Genomic DNA, 18,474 nt, shown 5'->3' with positions numbered 1-18,474 from the left:
GCGCATAAATAAAAACCAAAACATAAAATATGGCCCAGGCCTGGTCCTCTCTCGTCCCTCACTATAGTCGCTCCAGTTTTATATCCTTCCATCTCCTACATGGGACTCGATACCGGCGGTGGGGCGCAGGTGTAGCTCATCTCCAATCACTACACCTGGCCTCACTCCTTGTTCCCACGCCTCTCGGCCCCGCCCCACTCGCCACATATACCTTACTCCAAAAACTATTATTATTATTTTGTTTTAATGTTTCAGCTCTTTGATCACACGCACACACCCCACATATTCTAGCACGAATACAATTCAAATTTACGCAGACTGTTCATTATCAAAATAAAATAACAGCCAACAAAACACATAAAATGTTACACTGGTCAGTTTAAATAGACCATAGCATACCGTAGTATATGCCAAGACTATGCCATGACTTTTTGCTCTAGTAAGGAGAATGATCTATTCCGTCCATATGCGAATGCTGGTAAAGTATCCTACAAGCGTGGTTTACATTATAAATAGTATAACATTCAAATACTTTGCGAATACGGAAACATTTTGATTTGTGCCGAACAAGATGTGTGCATAACTTCAAATACATCTAGCCATATCCACACTGGCTCTGTACTCGTGTGCACGCATGCATTGTGAACATCTAATGTACTGTAAATTCTGGATTTAGAAAAAACAAATAGGCCTACCGGAACACAAAAATGAAAAACCTGACATTTTCCAAAACAGGATCCAGCAGCATCAAACAAAGTACTGGTCATAATACTCATATAAAAACATTTCTTTTCTTTTTTTCTTTGTTAACAACTCTATTGATTTTTTTTTTTTTTTTTTCTGGGAACAGTAGCATATAACATAAAGCTCATAAAAATGTTTCATGTGAGAAACAGTGTGTTTTGCTGCACAGATGGAAGCAGTTCACTGACTCCGCAGCACAGCCACAGTTACGTTTGGGATAATTTTATTTTAAATGCCATTATATCATTTGAAAACATTGCAATTGTTTTAAAATGCAACATGAGCACCACAAAACCATTTATAGAGGCACGTTCAGCTGTCTCCGTGACGGGATAGGAAATAGTCAACAAAGTAAAATGATCTCTCATTTGTGCTCTCTTCATTTTATCAAATGATCATAATCACATCTATTCATTATACAATCGTGCTACTAGCATTTTATTCAGAGTAATGTGTGCCGCTGAAATAGATGCATTTTGCAGCATTAAGGTTCACTATTAATTGATCATTAATTTAAACAACGATCAATCATGGAAATCATTGAAAATAACTGAATTTTCATTATTAGGTGAGTTTTTTTAATGTTTTAAGATGTACAAAAGAAGAAATTCAGACAAAAACAAATCAAATAGCTTTGTTTTATTGAAGATGAGGTTTTTCTGTTGGGATCAGAAAAGCAAATTTGATGTTCAAATCTGCATTTGTAATCCCCTCCCCCCCCCCCGCATTTTCTAAGGAGTCTCTTTAAAACCCCACCTGAAATGTTGTGTTCTTTCTAACCTTATATGATTCGTGTGAAAAAGCCCACATTGTGTCCTCATTTACGCAAATTAAATTCACCTTGAGCAATTTGCATGCTGATGAACCTCAATGTATTCATACAAAACAGGCGAGATAAGAGGAAACAGTGTTCGCGTTCTGGGGTCCTTCAGATGAGCAGAATTGTTTTAGCTTTAAACAACTCTTATGGGTTATCGTCTAATACGACTGGTAATTACTACAAGCCCTCGAACGAACTGAAAGCATACTGTGACAATAGTGTGTTTAGTTTCCTAATGAGAGTGGAGTGTGAGCGTTAAAAAGACATGAAACAAGTGTGCCAGAGAGAGCAAGAGAGACACTGAGGACATATTCATATTCAAAAAAAAAAAAAATATATATATATATATATATATACATATACATATATATATATATATATATATATATATATATTCTCCACTAAAAATGGCCGTCTAATTTACATTATGCATAATATTAACCTGACCAAACATGATGCATTTTATATTGCACATTGAGAAAGTAATCTGATGATAGCAGTCATCATCAGTCATCATAATTTTGTAATAATTAGCAGTCAAAACTTTTTGATTGATTCATTGACTGATTCAAATTGAAAGTATCTTACGCTCACTTATAATATATATATATATATATATATATATATAAATAAATAAATAAATATATATATATATATATATATTAAAAATGCAAAAAGTACTGCTATATGAACAAAAGTGCGATAATATTTGGTTTACAATCACTTTAAACAAATAAGGTGCTTTTTACAGCAGATTTCGTTTTACATAGTAGCAGTTACACTATTTCTTGTAAATCTGAACTTAAACCTTAAATCTATAACATTAATTAATTAATTAATTAATTAATTAATTAATTAATTAATTAAATATAAAACAAGCTATTTGTCACTGCCAGGACATTCAAGTTTTTATAGAAAATATTTTATAATTTGTTATAGAAAAACAAATTACTAGTTCAGAGTCTCAATCTTTACATTATAACAGGCTCCTTCCTATTAAAGACCTGGATGATCGTGTGACCCAACGCAGCAGAGTGTGGTGCGGAACAACATTGGCGATTGATTGGTGATTAGAGACTGTGATTAGAGATGTGGAAGAATAATAAGGGTGTGTTCACACTAGGCAATCTGAAACCCCAAAGCCTGGTTCGTTTGACTAGTGTGATCGTTCCGTTTAGCAGTCCCCACATTATATATAATGTGTGTGTGTAAACATTACTGTTGGTTGTAATTAGTCATCTGTCACAAAGTACAGACTATATAAATAAATCATATTTATATAAATTCAATAAAACATAAAACAAATTTCAAATTAATAAAAACAAAGTAAAATATAGCTGCAAGCAGCAATTATGGGGCCAAGCACCGGCAAATTTAGGAGCTGAGCATGGCATGGAGCATCACACCATCATGCTTGTTATAACACACACCAAGTTTGGTCTCAATATAGCCAAACTATTGTGGAGATATAGCCTCACGTTGATTTTAGTGTGCATTTCGTCAAATGTGTTCACGTGTCATTCGAGAACAGTTGGTCGAATCAACTTGAATTCCATAACTTTTTTTTCTGGCATGGTCTGAAGATGATCTGAGCAAATTTTGGTGAAAATTCGAAAAAGTACGTTTTTCAAACACTTGAAAACAATGGGGGAAAAAAATTAAACCTTGCGATTTTTTTAATTTTGGGGTTCATTTGACTTGGCATGAGCCAATTTTTAAATTTTTAAATTTTCATTTTCTTGCTTACGGTTCAAAAGTTATTAGCATAAAAATATTGCAAAAGTGGTAGCACTAGAGAATTGGAGTTAGAGACTTCAAATTTTCCATGGTTAATGTTGAGACTGTCCTCTGCATGTAATTATGAGAACAGGAAGTGGAAATGGCAATATCTTGAAGGTGGTTATGATGTGAAAATCCAATAAAAAGCTTGTGGCTCTTTCGAAAAGCAGGCAGATAATTAAACCCTAGGATCACTCTACGGTGAAGAAATTGGCAGGCCGCTTTGGACCTTCTGGTGACGTACAGAAAATGTAAAAGAAATCAATGTAGCTGTTTGAAAACTTGATCTATCACAATGACTTCAGAGAAGCAGAGATATTATTTTTGACTGAAAGCGTGAAATAAAGTGAGACATAAAGAGGTCTTCATAGTAAAATTCAACACTGCTCTACAGGCAAAGGCTTGACAAACATGAAGCATGACAAAATGCATGGGGTTACGCATGAAAGTACATCTGCATACACGTGATGCAGCCAAAGGACATAAAAAGACCTTACATTAGACATACCAGTGTTACAATGTCAGGTTTTCAGTCTGCAGTGTTGTTCTCAGTGGAAAGAAATAGTTTCTTTGCTTTTTAGATTACCTATTTCAAATTATATATATATATATATATATATATATATATATATATATATATATATATATATATATATATATATATATATATATATATGTGTGTGTGTGTGTGTGTGTATGTGCGCGCACACGTACCTGTATCATTAGCCATTATGTGTTATTTCTGTCAAACTCTACAGCACTTCTACATCACTTTCACGTTTCACAGTCTGTATAAAGAGCAGCATTTTCTCATTCTCAGACATTTTCTCAAGTATTTATAATCCTAGTTCATGAAAAGTTTATCCATAAACAATGGAGCTTGAAATATATGCTCAGATATGATTTAGCAATGTTTTGCTAAGTAGAGTAATAATGTTTTCACTGCATATGCATATTAACTTTTACGGGACCCGTATCGAGAATATCATTGACTTGGCGGTGGGCACTTTCAGCATGGGTCAGCAAGTAACAACCTAGAAATGCCTTGGCAACCAACCACAACAAGCTGGCAATGTGACTTTGGGTTTAGCATGAACATTCACCACACAAACTTACCACTTTGACTTAATTATCTGTGAAATAACCATTCAGTTAGATGAGACACATGATTTTTTGATGCGTTTCCAAACGTGGAACAGGTATGTGATGCAATTCTTTCTCTTTTCCTCTGCGCATTCATTACTGGCATTATTCCCAACAGTGGCTTTCAAAGGCACTGCTTCCATAAAAAAAAGAAAAGAAAACAGGTGTTGCTTAAGAGTGACCTCAGCACCTGAGCAGCGCATTTGTATCTGAACATCTGGGTGTACACAAACACACTGTGTCGATGTAAGCGAGATGGGACGGACAGCTCACAGCTGCGAGGCCAGAAAACCTTTGGCCTCTCTTGTTGATGTTCGGCGGCAGCTTCCAGCAGGGAATGGCTGTCATGTCGGTGGGTCACTGTGGGCATTGACAAACATGCCCTAGCTGTACTCTGACTGAGAGGCGCTATATGTCAACGAAGGCAGAATGAACATGTCCCGTGAACAAAGGTGTTGGAGAGTCAAGCGTCTGTGGCGACCACATACCCTGATCACTACACCGCAGGACTGGACTCAGACCTTCCCAGCAGCGGCATGTTCAAAACCCCCAGCCTCATTAGTGTTGGAAGAGGTACCATAACCTCTGTTCGGGACAGGAGAGTGACCAAGCATGCTACATGCCTCAGTGAGCTGGCGAAGAAAAGAGTGCAAAAAGGGTTCGCCTGATTGATTTACATCCCCAACTTTATTATAGGGGAGAATATGATGTAAAAAACCACAACAGCGCCAGATTTAAGAGCAGCCTGATTAAGGTCGACATGTGCCGTCCTTACAAGGAGGAAATTTGGAAATAATGTGACAGTGATCCAGGCAGCCTGATGAAGATGAGCATGGCAGAAACCCAGCTCTCTGGTGACCAGCAATTACACTCTCTCTCTCTCTGGCACGTCTTTTATAAATGGAAAGTGCAATCCAAACAGAGCGAGGCCTGTTCAGAGGACAAGATAAAGGGATGATGGGAAAAGAGTCACCATACATTGAAGATGTAAGGAAATGCACACTTTGACCTTCTTTGAACTTTGAACTTGATCCTAAATAAGAAAAGCCTAACTTTCACTTGGGTGACTGCAGAGTATGGGAAAGCAAACTAGGGAAAGCAGTGAGAAACCAAAAGCTTTTCTTTTGTGATCCGGTTTATTGGCATGTTGTTCCTGTTGGCCCAGGTGGTAAGTATTAAAACATACTATTGCTATTTGCGTCTTGTCCTACCAAGTCGAACCAAATGATTTATACTGTGAACACAGCACGCTGACCCACAGGACTAAATCAAGAAAAGTGATTATCTGATGTGGACAAGAAATCCCAACTCAACTGACTCAATCAAATTAGGTTTGATCAGAGTAGAAGAACTAAAATGAAGGAGTAATGGGAAATGTGAAAGAGGTGTTTGGCATCTAAACTTCACTTGCAATAAGCTCATTTCTGTTTGAGAAGATGTTCGGGCAAGAAGCAAAAAGTGCCAATTTGTTAACAAAATCTTATCAGCATCAGATCAGCAGCTTGACTGGTAATGTCATATTGCTTTTATCCAACAGTTCAATAAACAAGAGGTCAATATTCAGTAACTTACATTTTAGACAACACTGCCAGAAAAATTATCTCTTTTTGCTCTGCCTAAGAATATAGGAGCAACCAATATGTTTCTCACATATCTCCTAACCGGATGCGGCAGCAATACATGTGACATGTTTTGCATAAAATGAAAACGGTTTAATTTGACTTTGTTAATAATTGTATATGACTTTAACAGCCATACTGAAAGCGACAATGGATTATTTTCCTCAGATCTTGAAAATTATATAAAGGAAACAAGAATGTTCAAACTGTGAACTTTTTGGTGTAAACAAACAATTGGATTTCATGACAAAGAATGTATGGGATGGATTCAGATTGATTTTGTTGTGTTGTATATAGGGCTGCACGATATTGGGAAAAAATGACATTGCGATATTTTATTTTTCTGCGATATATATTGCGATATGAAATCTAATCAATTTTTTTCTTACAAACAAAAATGGGGTGAGCAGATTTACATTCTCATTTTAAATGATTTAAACATCGACACCATCGTGTCAATTGATTAATATGCGCGAGGGAGAGAGAGCAAGACAGCGCTCGTGTTGTTTGAAGCTCTCTCTCTCTCTCCCTCTGTCTCTTTCTCTCTCTCGCACACTCTCCCTCTCTCTCGCGTGCGTGCGTTCTTTCTCGTGCTCTACCTCTCGCGTGCTCTTTCTCTCACGCTCTCCGCGAATCACATTCGTCAAGGGCCGGGGAGCAGCTGGCCCATACAGTTAATGAATAACGGATCAACTACAACAGCCTACATCGCACATCCTGCGATGTGACTATCGTGGATTCGTACATCACGATATCGATTCTTAAACGACACATCGTGCAGCCCTAGTCGTATAGCTATGTCACACATGGTCAAATTGCTTGTCATTGAAATCTTATTGTATTGCTTTTTTGCTGTCCTTACAATCAATACATTTGTTAATACCTCATACAATTTGGCGCACACTCTTCCTTATTCTGGACGGATAACCATTTGACCAACCAATAAAACAACAGGACAGTTTATTTTTACACAACCATTAGGGCAGGTAATTTGGAAATAGATTAATCACAATGATAAATTTGATAATTTTGGTATATAATGTAAAATGACACATAGTTCATTTAATGATTTTAGCAGATTTCTGAACATAATATTAAAATGTGTGATATTATACACATGCTGAATATTTGCTACATGATAGGCCATGACTCCAATAAAAACATTAAAATAGCAATTACCCGAGCAAGAAACAGTTCCAGTACACACATATCCAACAGTATCACTAACTGTATCCTTTATAATTACTCAAAAAGTATAAGTTATTGGTTAGCTGAAAACTGGTGAAAAGAATAAAGGCAAGTGTCGAATGCATAAATCTCAAATATCAATCGTTCCCTTTAATTGGTTTCTTTGAAAAAAGCGCTTCCAAACCCCATTTAAAAGTCTAACAGAAGACATAATCTGTAATCAAGAGTGGCTAAACACAATAAATGTGACAGGCGAAAAGCTCTGGAGCCTGACAATGTGAAGGTCACTCAAGAACAAGCCTGAGTACAAAGACTTCAATTGATAACGCTCACCCGCCAGGCTCATTAAACCAATGTCAATGTGCTTGTCTCTGTGAAATGCATCACATTACTCGATTTAAAAGCACTAGACTAATGCAAACTAGAGGAACATCTAGTTTTCGAGGGTTTCAGGTAGGTACACCTTGTTTTTTGTCTGTGGAGACAGATGTGGGTAAAGCCTGAAGGTAGCTGTCTTCGTGCTTAGAAAATAGAGGAATTTATTTAGTGGAAAAGCAAAAATTATTGTGATCAGCCACTTTTCAACCATATTTTCCTCTGCCAGATCTAGTATATAACTGAATAATCAAACTGGAAGAGACAAAAAAAGCTTTTGCTGGAACAAATGTATAGAATCGAGTAGGCAATCAAAACAGAATTGGAGCAGCTGATCAAGCAGCTCTATATATAGACCGTAAAAACTGATGAGAATGAAACACACACAGTCTCTCTCTATTCCCCACCAAGACACAAAGTGAGTGTGGCCAAAATATCAACAATATGCTCTGACTGCAGTCTTTCTCTCAGAAATTAAAGCAATCATTGGGTCTAATGCAGGCTAAGGAGATAGAGTCCTCATGGAGGAGGAGAGGAGAGGGCTTCCTGTCTCTGAGAAATGGGCATTGAATACTGATCACGGTCACCTAATAGAAAGTAATGAGAGAGGCTTTTGCTCCAGTGCCTTTTGCTTTCCTGGCCAGAGCAGCGAGCGCTCTCTAGTAAAGGCGAAAGCACTGGTGCACTGATTGGGGCTGACACTGCAGCTGAAGGGGGCTGGGGCTATGGGTTAGTCAGAGAGAGAAGAGAGAAGAGAGAAGAGAGAGAGAGGAGAGAGAGAGAGAGATTGAGAGAGAGAGAGAGAGAGAGAGAGAGAGAGAGAGAGAGGACACAGGCAGAAAAAAGGAGAGTGCAGATCTAAGTAGGATGGGCTTCACCAATGGTACTAACCATCAATTCGGCTGACCAGCTCCTCCAGTGCCTTCACTTTCCTCTGGATCCCAGGCTGGGCGAAGGTGTAGTTGTCCTTGAGGGAAATAGAGAGATGAGAAATTTAAAACTATACACATATTCATCCAAAGAAATGCATGACAATAACACAAATTTGCTAAATATAAAGAAAAAAGAGAGAAAAATAAATAAATAATTAATTAATTAGTTAATTCTTCCTAAATGCCTTTAAAGGGGACTTATTATGGCCCTTTTAACAAAATGTAAAAATAGTCTTTGGCCTCTCCCTTTTCAGGAGAGGGTGGAGCTTCAAGATCTCATGCTCCTGCATACCAATGCTGGCCTTTGCAAACAAAACATCCCACTATTAGTACAAGCCTGTTATCTTTAAACAAAACATACTCGGTTTAAAAATCAGTCATCTTATTGTATTATTCATAATAAATGCGCATGTATGACTTACACAGATGGGGAGCACGGCGATACAAAAATAATGACATAGCTGGCCTCATGATGCCTAACTTTACTAACTTTAAGTCCCACTTGTGATTATGAGCTTGTCAAATTCAAGTGGTCGACTTCACATTGCTTTCTTATAAAATTTTTAACTACCACATTCCTATTTACGGTCATTATGGTAGCACGCAGCCAGGCGTAAAAGGATCAACACAAACATGTAGAAACTTTTGTGTTTTTTTCCAGAACATTTCCTTCATAAATTAGATTTAAACACTGTGTCCTCGGTGGTGAAGACTTGTATGAAGACTTGTGAAGACTTGAAGACTTTTATATTCATTGGCGCATCCCAACACACAACACTTGTAATGCTAATTTGGCGTTGACATTGTATCTTCAGCAGCTACAGAGGGAAAACAGTAATGGTGGACTGCTGCTTCTCACATAGGGCTGTGTCTATGTTAATAGGGCAGAGCTCATCACAAATGAGCAGGACTTTTTAACTAAGATGACATAGGAAAATATATGGAACCGCTTGTTTGTAAAACGATTTATGATTTATTCAGATTAAAAAAAAAAAAAATAGTGGGTGGAGTTTTACCATTTTAGGCTGGTTGTTTTCAGACTCAAACACCTTATAAAATGAAATTTTTACATAATAGGTGCTCTTTAAATCGGAGTCTGTTTGTGACAACACGTGCTTTACATGTTTTGGTTTTACTTCATTCCATTGTTACTGGTTACAAGTTTAAAACGCTGTTACTTATTAGGAGCTGTTTATGATAATGTTATCATGAGTTTAAGTTTGCAATAATACTTGTTACAAGTACAAGATTATGACAATGGTATAATGACACCAATGTCATAATTACACCAATGTCATAAATGTATAATGAGTAACATTGCCATAAACTCCAATAAAATCTGCACAAATGTAAAAAAACTGGTGTAAACTAATAATGAGTAATAATTATGAGATGTTTATGACAATTCGTCTTTATAAATCTTCGTACTACAGCAGCGTTACTCATTGTTTTAAAAAATGTTACACATGAAATCAAAAGTTATACCATTGTTACTTCAAAGTAGATTTTTTCTAATAGGTTACAGTTCTTTGGTGTAAAGTTGTTATTTCTATTGCAACAATTAGTTGGTAAAAGTAATGGTTAGACAATATCTTAGCTAGCACACACTTTGAACACACCCTATACATATGTATGAACAAGTACATGCACCACCGCCCATCCGCACTGAGAAAGGAACTGTGTGCTAGCAGAGCTCAAATGCGTGCTGGGAATAGTGATCTTATAATTAAGTGATAATATTCACCAAGGTCACGTGGCCCACAGTGCAGCTTAATTACCACATTCATTTCAGCCTACATTAAAAGACCCTTCTTGACCAGACAGATACTTAAGAGACCCCCACCCACCTCCATCACTCCCCAAGCCTCAGTGGGATTTCCTCTGCACTCCCGCTGGAGGAAACTTAGCCTAGCTATACTGCCCATAGAAACAGCGTAAAACAAGCGATGATGAATTGGGTGGTTAACTATCCTGAGATTGTCAGGCATGGACATAATCCAAAGAAGCGGAAGACCCATCATTCACAGCAATAAAAATGCTGATGTGAAGAAGATATGCATACAAAGAAAACAACAAATAGAGTATGCATGTACAGTATGCATTGCACAGAAGAGGGACATTCACCCATGAATTATGTACAAAGATACCCGCTGTGAAAACACCTCCCTAAACCTAACAGTGTCAGGAGAAGATGGAGCATATGAAAGAACTTGCAAGTTTGTAACTTGGAAGGTCATATGAATGTGTGCAGGACAGACCGCAGCCAAGAAAATAAGCAAAAAACACACAGCAAGTTTTAGAATAGTCTAAAGCTTTTGCTTTCAACCTTCACTGTCTTCACTGTACTTGGAATGCATGGCTACACAGAAGCTGCTCCTAATTTTCAGATGTCGTTTGACATCAGAATTACTGTCATAATGACCATGAAAATGTATAACTTCATTGGACAAATGGAGAGATGCCAGTTTGAGTGATAATAATGGTGACACCTTATCAAGTGGTCTGGGTCATATCATGCTTAATGGGGACACTTTCTTAAGAACTCTTGAAGCTCAAGTACATATAGTGACAAAAGACATCCGTAATTGTATAGAGACTACATTCAAATGGCTAGCTAGCCTTTTCCTTTGAATAAACATTGCACTGATATCAGTATTATCTCAATGGCTTTTTATTCCAATCCATTTTCACTGTATCAACCACTAAGTGGCTCTTTGAGGGATTCAAAATTTGTCAAGAGGTAATGGTTGCAGGAGATGTAATTATACACTTTGTACAATCACCTAATTTCTTTCCAAATATCATGTTCCTCTGTGTCTTGGAAACCCCAACAAGTGTAAATACCCTGGACTGAACAAAGAGATGTATTTTCGTAATCGGTCTTCAACTTGCAAAGGTGGACAGAAAGACATTCTGCACTATGTAAGTAGGTCTATGGGTCCTTCTTTGAAGAGATTTCAGAGTCAGAATGCTTTAATGTAGGCGGGGAGCAGCTAAGGCGGCAAACACCCACGAGGGGAATGAAGTCATTAACCGATAAACAGTTTCAGCTGTCCTTCAGGCTCAGATGTGCAACCTCGGCACTCCAGAGGTGCCTAAGACAAATACATGAATAGCTGGAAACGAGCATTAAAACCAGCTACCTCCTCTTTGCCGTGACCTCGAAACATGACTTTAAAAGGTCAGCACAATGAGGCGGCACTGAAACAGATGGGGTGTCAGTAGCAGAGTCCGTGCTTGGCCTACTTTCACAGGTCTACACCTAATCTTCAGCTGGAGCACTGACCCTGGAGGATGCATGTGGCTCAGTGAACATCAACGCTCTAGCCGGGCTAATCTATCTCCGCAGGAGTCCCTGAGAGTTAGGGCAAAGTAGCTGCGCTGTGGGGAAAGGGGTGAGAGTCACGAATCAAGATGCAGTCACAATCAGGTCAGATCTGAGAACATATTACAAGGGCATCTCGTGGGCAAAGTCTTGGCTCCAACTCCCGCGTACCTACCAAGTGCTAAATCCATGTTAACAGTCAAAACTGACTCAGAAACAACACTCTATTGGGATATTGAGCCAAACCCGGCACTATCAGTTTTTTTACTGCTATACAATGCACATAAACTGATGACAGTGCCATGTCCAAGAGGCTTTCTCTGAAAGGTGCAACAAGCAAAATGGAAAATGAACAGTGAATTTTTTTTATCTAAGTATTTTCTAAAGCTTTAGAAAACAGTTGCACACTGGGCAGGAAGCATCACACCACAACGTCACGAAAGGACAGGTCCTGTAGCTCAAGACCGAACAATGCATTTTAATAAGTTTCATGATGATTTACTAGACTTTTATGATTTTCCTTGTGGAAGATAAGGACTTGACGATATCCCTAATTCCATGTTTGATGTTTAATGCCTAAAGTATACTTCAGCCGCCCGCATTTCAAGATGGTCCATGCCCTGTCCTTGTGACAAAAGTTTCGTCATCAGAAGTGTCCGCCGACATTCTTATATACACGAGGAGTGGTACTGGTAATTCAATTTTGGTGTTTGCAAAACTTCCCTGCATGACACAGCAGAAAAAGAAGCCCAGTAACACCAATCTTGGATATAACTACTTCCTAGTGTATGCTAACAAGCAAAACTGACTCCAACAACACTCCAATTGGATGTAGGGCATAACGAGATCCCCAGTTATTTTTTTTTGTTTATTCATTGCTTTAACTCTGGGAGATTGCCCTGATGACGACATCTGATTAGAAATCCATTGGATAGCAAGAGCTAAACAAGTTAAATCCCTCTTTCTCTCACTCCTTGTATGTCATGTCCTGGCGACACATGGATGCAATGCAATTACCTCTGAGGCAGGAAGAGTGGGTCAGTATTAAGCATGCATTAAGCCTGCCCAAAGACCTCCGTAATTACATCTGCATTATTAAAGCACCCGTGCTTTAATTAAGTGCAGGTGCCCTTACACACTGGACCCTGGGAGCTGTAAACAATCCGCTATCCACAGCAAAACAATTAATTAGCCCTGAACCGAGCTGGGAAGATTTTATAATCTTGAAAAGGAGAAATAGAAAGGTTCTGACTTGAACTTCTATAACATGCTGTGACAGGAAGTGGTCTAATCAGATAGATTAACATATAACCAGGAGTCACTCTCATTTATAACTGTGATATAATCTGATAAGATCAACATGCATGTACAGTAGATGCATGATGAGCGGCTATGTGGTGGTTTTGGCTATATTACTTTTTGTATCATGCAGCACACTGCCTGCATCTGAGTAACCAAAAAATAATAATAAATAAACCAACACACAACAAGTGCATAATATTAACAGACGAACTATAAACTCATTTATAATTCCAAACAGTCAGTAAGCAACAGGTGCATGGAAACGCTGTTTTGTACTCATTTATCAGCTGCAGTTCAGCTTTCCTGCTGCTCACTGCACAGAAAAGACAGAGAGAGAGACGACACTGTGCCGGACCCGGAGAGTCAGCCCTCTCTCTCGCGGGGCAGCACTGGCGACATCTTCCACCTGAATCATAGGTTTATAAAAAAAAAGTTGCTACATTTGTCAGTATAAATATTCTATGGAAAAAGGCTGCTAAAAGTGTCTGAGGGTTGCTTAATCTAGCGCTGAAGTTGCGCTCGTATGTGTGAGGCGCACGAGCTGATGGCAGCGGGCAGTGGATATGTGTGGCTAATTCTACAGCTTCAGTTTCTGAACTTTCATGTTTGGGTACAGTCATGTCCTCGCCACAGTGCAGCAGTGAAAAGTGACCCCCTCAGTCGCGTTTCAAACAATATTTAAATGACACCAGTATTGCGGTATTTAAAAAATCCATATTATAAAGAAAAATAAACCCCAGTATTCAGTATGAACCCGTATACCGCCAAGCACTAAGTCTGATGATAAGCAGGTGCTAAATTTCCGTGCTCTTTAGAAAGTATCCTATTTTCCATGGATTTGTTTCAGGGGACCTATTATGCCCCTTTTCACAAGATATAAAATAAGTGAAAAGTGTGTATGTGATTTTTTATCTCAAAATACCTTACAGATAATTATTTATAGCTTGTTAAAATTGCCACTTTTAGGGAATGAGCCTGTGTCTTTCCCTTTAAATGCAAATGAGCCGGTGGAAGAGGGCTGAGCATGATTTCAAGCTTTGGCAATACCGGTGCTACCCTTTGCAAATAAATACTTAACACACAACTTGCTGTGAACTCGCTCAGGGCGGTTCTACGTTAAAACGGCAGTGTCTGTCAACTTTCGTGGGCGGGGATGGGGATAAAAAAAAAAGAGTGTACACACACTGCTAACACACATTTATGTCCAGACAACATGTGAAAGTGAATTTTGCATAATAGGTCCCCTTTAAAGCTTTTGCTGGGGAACAAGTTGAAGCTTTGTGGCATCCTTTTTTGCTCAATCCATATATGATCTTGTAAAGTGACTGGATCTTCTTTTTTTTGGATGATGTTATATACAGCTCAAAATGCCCATTACTCACGTTCAGTAGAATACTAATCTCCCTTTGAAACAACTACAAAGGGACTGATTTCTCCGCAGAGTGAAAAAGATTGAACAAAAAGGTGATCCGGGATCAACAGAAGAAGGTGGTGACTTTTTTAGTAAATAATTGAGATAACAAGTATACTTTGAAGAGATAAAGACCAGCCCTTTGATAAGAACTTGCAGAAAGCAAACAAAAAGCCTGCTGAAAGGATCTGGAGCTACGATGACGATCCATGATAAACACTGCACATAATATGAGCTCAGCTTTGTGATATTCTTGGAGAGGAGAGGGCTTTTACACTCTCTCTTTGGCTGGCTGATGCCTTTCCATTAGTTTAAGCAGCCCTCTTTTCCTCTCTCAATCACTTGTGCTCTTCCAGGCGAAGCTGGATCAGAAATAACCCACCAATGCGGAGTACGAACAACCAGGATCATGGGCTTATCTTCTGAACCTTTCAATGTCTGCATTCACTGCTTCCCTAGTTCACACTTTGAAATCCACCAGTCTTTTTCTTTGTCAGTCACAGCGGAAGACTATTCACCACAACAGTCACTCTAAAATGGATAGAAACGACTTCATAAAAGTAGACTGTGTTCCATGTGCTACATTCAAAACCTCCTGAAGACATTCAATTACTCTATTCTCCATTAAACACATTTGAATTGGTACAAGACATTTTCAGTTATGAGACTCAAAAAGCAATGGGATTTTAGCATTGATTATGTCCTCTGCAGTGCACCGAGGCACTTTTTTATGCAGAAAAGGAATGTAGATAAGATTTAAGACATGATGGAGATGGAATGATTGGTAAATGATTGACAGGATTATCATGTTTGGTTGCTTGAAATCGGTTGTCTGCCAATTCATATTGTCAATTCATTCCATGGCATAGTCTCTACATTATCTTAACAGTCAAGAAAAGACATTTGAGACGATGTGCATCATACTCATGTTACTGTGGCAAGGGGTTGATTGATTTTCCTTTTAAAGATTTGGTTCATGAGTTTAGTACTTTCATATATGCATGCTAAGAGAAGTGTAAATGAGGGAGGTTATTTGGCAGGAAGAATGTGAGCATTGGCTTGCACTATCAGACATCTGACTGAGGGGCTCAGTGAGCTGCGACTGAGGCATACGGCTGTCAGTAAAAGAGGGATAGGAGAGCGGAGCAGCCAAGCAGAAAACTCAAGCTTATCCTGCTGCCACTTCCTCAAGAGTGGCTGATTGAATATAATTGGCTTAGGGGCAAGAGGATAACAGCCTCCTCAAACAAAAGAGCAGCCCCTGCTGTAGCCATCATACTACACTGATACACATGGAATAAAACAGTGCTTCTCTTGCACACAGTCACCATATCTGCTCTGAGTCACATTATCCCTCTGCTGAATCAAAATATGAGACAATAGCCTCCTCTTGCTTAAACAACAGTTCAGAAAATAGCCTAACTGTGCACAGGGCCGTGTCTGCCCAGGGGGGAATGAGTAAAATTACACACTGCACAAAGGTATTGGTAGCTGTCTGGCTGCTATGTTAAAGTGTTGCTGGTCTCAGCATGCAAGAGTGAAGGACATCTCAAACCCTTTGCACTGAGAGGTGCCCAATGATAAGGATGAAGGAGGACCACTTCATTCGGTATTCTCTGACAACCCCTAGGGTCTGCCGCATATTCGCGAAAAAAAACCAACAAAAAAAAAACTGGGGTTTCTTTCCGGCTAGAGCTCTGAAATCAAGGGTAGACACTTCAAAGAGAATGCGTTGAAGGCTGGAACTGGACTCGGCATAACCATCAAAGATCAAGCATTAATCTATGCTAACTGTGTGAGAGATGGAAGAATGGGCTGGCAGGCAACTGTCTGAGCATGTGTCGATACAATCTGCAGCTCCGCACTTCCAGTCAATAAACTGTTCTGACAAAGCAGGGGACCAATTGGCCAAATCAAATTATTACCCATTTACTTTAGTGTATGCCACCATTGAATGCAAATATTTATCTGATTTTGAGAAAATCGTAAGCTCTGCTGGCAATTAAATTTGTTCTGGCTGTTTAAGCACGTTCCGGAGTGGGGGAAATAACAGATGAGAGAGATAATAAAATGGATAGATTACCTACAGGCCTGATCTCTGTTAAATATGGCACAGACTGTTTACCTCCAGTCTTTGTTGCTTATGCAACACGCTGAATGCCATTGGTTTTAATACAACAGGGTGGGGTCCTAATGGAAACTGGGACGAAATATAACAACATTTGGCTTCTCTTTAGTAAATGGATGATTAAGAAGTCTCTTTCTCCTTCATTAAACAATTTCACAAGTTCTATTTCTGCATTTGACACCAACCCCCAAGAGCCGCAAGTTGCAAAATGGTCGCAAATGGTTCAGAGAGAGGAGAGAGAGAAAAAGCTTGAAGCCAGAGAGGGGGAAAATAGGCTAAATAAGCAAGAGGTTCATTAATATCACTGAAGGTGCATTATACTGACAAAGGGTCTCGTGAGGCACCTATTTATTTGGGAAATTAATAAAAGCGAGCAATTGCCCCAGTGTAAAAGCCACTTTCTGTCCACAGCAGCAGTTCTGAGCATAGCCCATACCCCATTCCCCCTCCGCTGTTCCTCTGACCTTGGTTCTAATTGCGTGGCAGAGCCCCAGGAGAACACATTACCCCTAATGGTTTATAAACAATTTTAAAGGGGCTCCACTTTTCTACAGCCTTAATTAGTTTGCAGTCCTCTGGCTCACACCCCTAAACCCCCTCCTGTCCCACCGCTGACTGAGGAACCAATAGGAAGTCTAATAGTGGTGTATTAACCTTACTGAATGGGACAGTTTATGGACCACTGCACTTGTTTAACTTCTCCCCAGTGAACTGTATATAATAAATTGAATGTTATAGTTTTAAATAAGTCAAAAAACAATCTCAAGAGGCACACTATTTACACTGGCATGTGCACGGTATATTTATTTACAGAGTATTGTGTTTTCAAAAATAGTAACATTTATAAACTATATAACATTACATGAGTATAACATCTTTGATATTGATCAGAAAATTTGCACTTTTGATTTACTACAGAAATGTTCTGTTGATGGTAAAATATGTGCTTGTATCAGGACAACAAACCAATCGTGCAAAATAAAAGCTCTGTTGGATGTGTGATATCAAGCATTCAGAACATCATGTTGATTATGCAATGTGTAAAGGTCCGCATTGAGAAATATATGCGCTAACATTGTTTATCGCCCTTATATTTACCCGTTTTCAAATGTGAGAATTTTTTTTCTTGTCTTGGGAAAGAGAATGCACATACTGTAAGCTCAAACAAAGCATTTTTACAGAAGGACATTCAGCAATAGCACAGGACATATAATCAACATGTACATAAGTACACAATGGCAACCACTTTGCTTACACGTCTGAATTGATATTCCATATATTTAGCCACTAGGCCACAAAAACTGATGCAACCATTTTTTGTAGTTTTACAATTAAAACTATTTGTGTAGTTCTCCAAGTCAGCATGTGACATAAAAGTATTCAAGAGCAAAAAGAAAAACCACCTGGGCTTAACATATGGCTGATATGAGGCAGTTTTCATCTTAAGTTTTAGTCTGGTGTGCAAGCTTTTTATATGTGCGTTAAACAAACAAACAAACAGCTGGAAGTCCTTGGGTTTAAAGATAGGTGGACGGACAATGTAGTGCAAGAGGCCAAGGAAAGAGAAGCACTGATCAGAGAAAAATGGAAAGCCAAAGATGAGCGTGGCACGGGCAGCACCAGCTGTGAAACAGCAATAATCTGCTTCTATCACACTCTCAAACCTGTAGATATGAACACACCTATCTGCCCCTCACAAGCATTTTCT

The 18,474-nt window shown here is 38.8% G+C and overlaps 1 protein-coding gene across 3 annotated transcripts in view; it reads right to left on the bottom strand.

The window, feature by feature from the left end:
- LOC127972257 (TBC1 domain family member 22A-like) overlaps positions 1–18,474 on the bottom strand; it is a 129,940-nt gene that overhangs the window by 47,507 nt on the left and 63,959 nt on the right. For all 3 annotated transcript variants that reach the window (XM_052575630.1, XM_052575621.1, XM_052575641.1), the window contains one exon: positions 8,560–8,635. In XM_052575630.1, coding sequence (XP_052431590.1) covers positions 8,560–8,635 — 76 coding nt within the window. The remainder of the gene's footprint in view (positions 1–8,559; positions 8,636–18,474) is intronic.

This window comes from Carassius gibelio, chromosome A4 (genome assembly GCF_023724105.1).
Source record: "Carassius gibelio isolate Cgi1373 ecotype wild population from Czech Republic chromosome A4, carGib1.2-hapl.c, whole genome shotgun sequence".
In the NCBI taxonomy this organism is placed as follows: Eukaryota; Metazoa; Chordata; class Actinopteri; order Cypriniformes; family Cyprinidae; genus Carassius; species Carassius gibelio.
The sequence above is the reverse complement of the archived record's forward strand: the minus strand, read 5'-3'. Positions and strand labels throughout refer to the sequence as shown.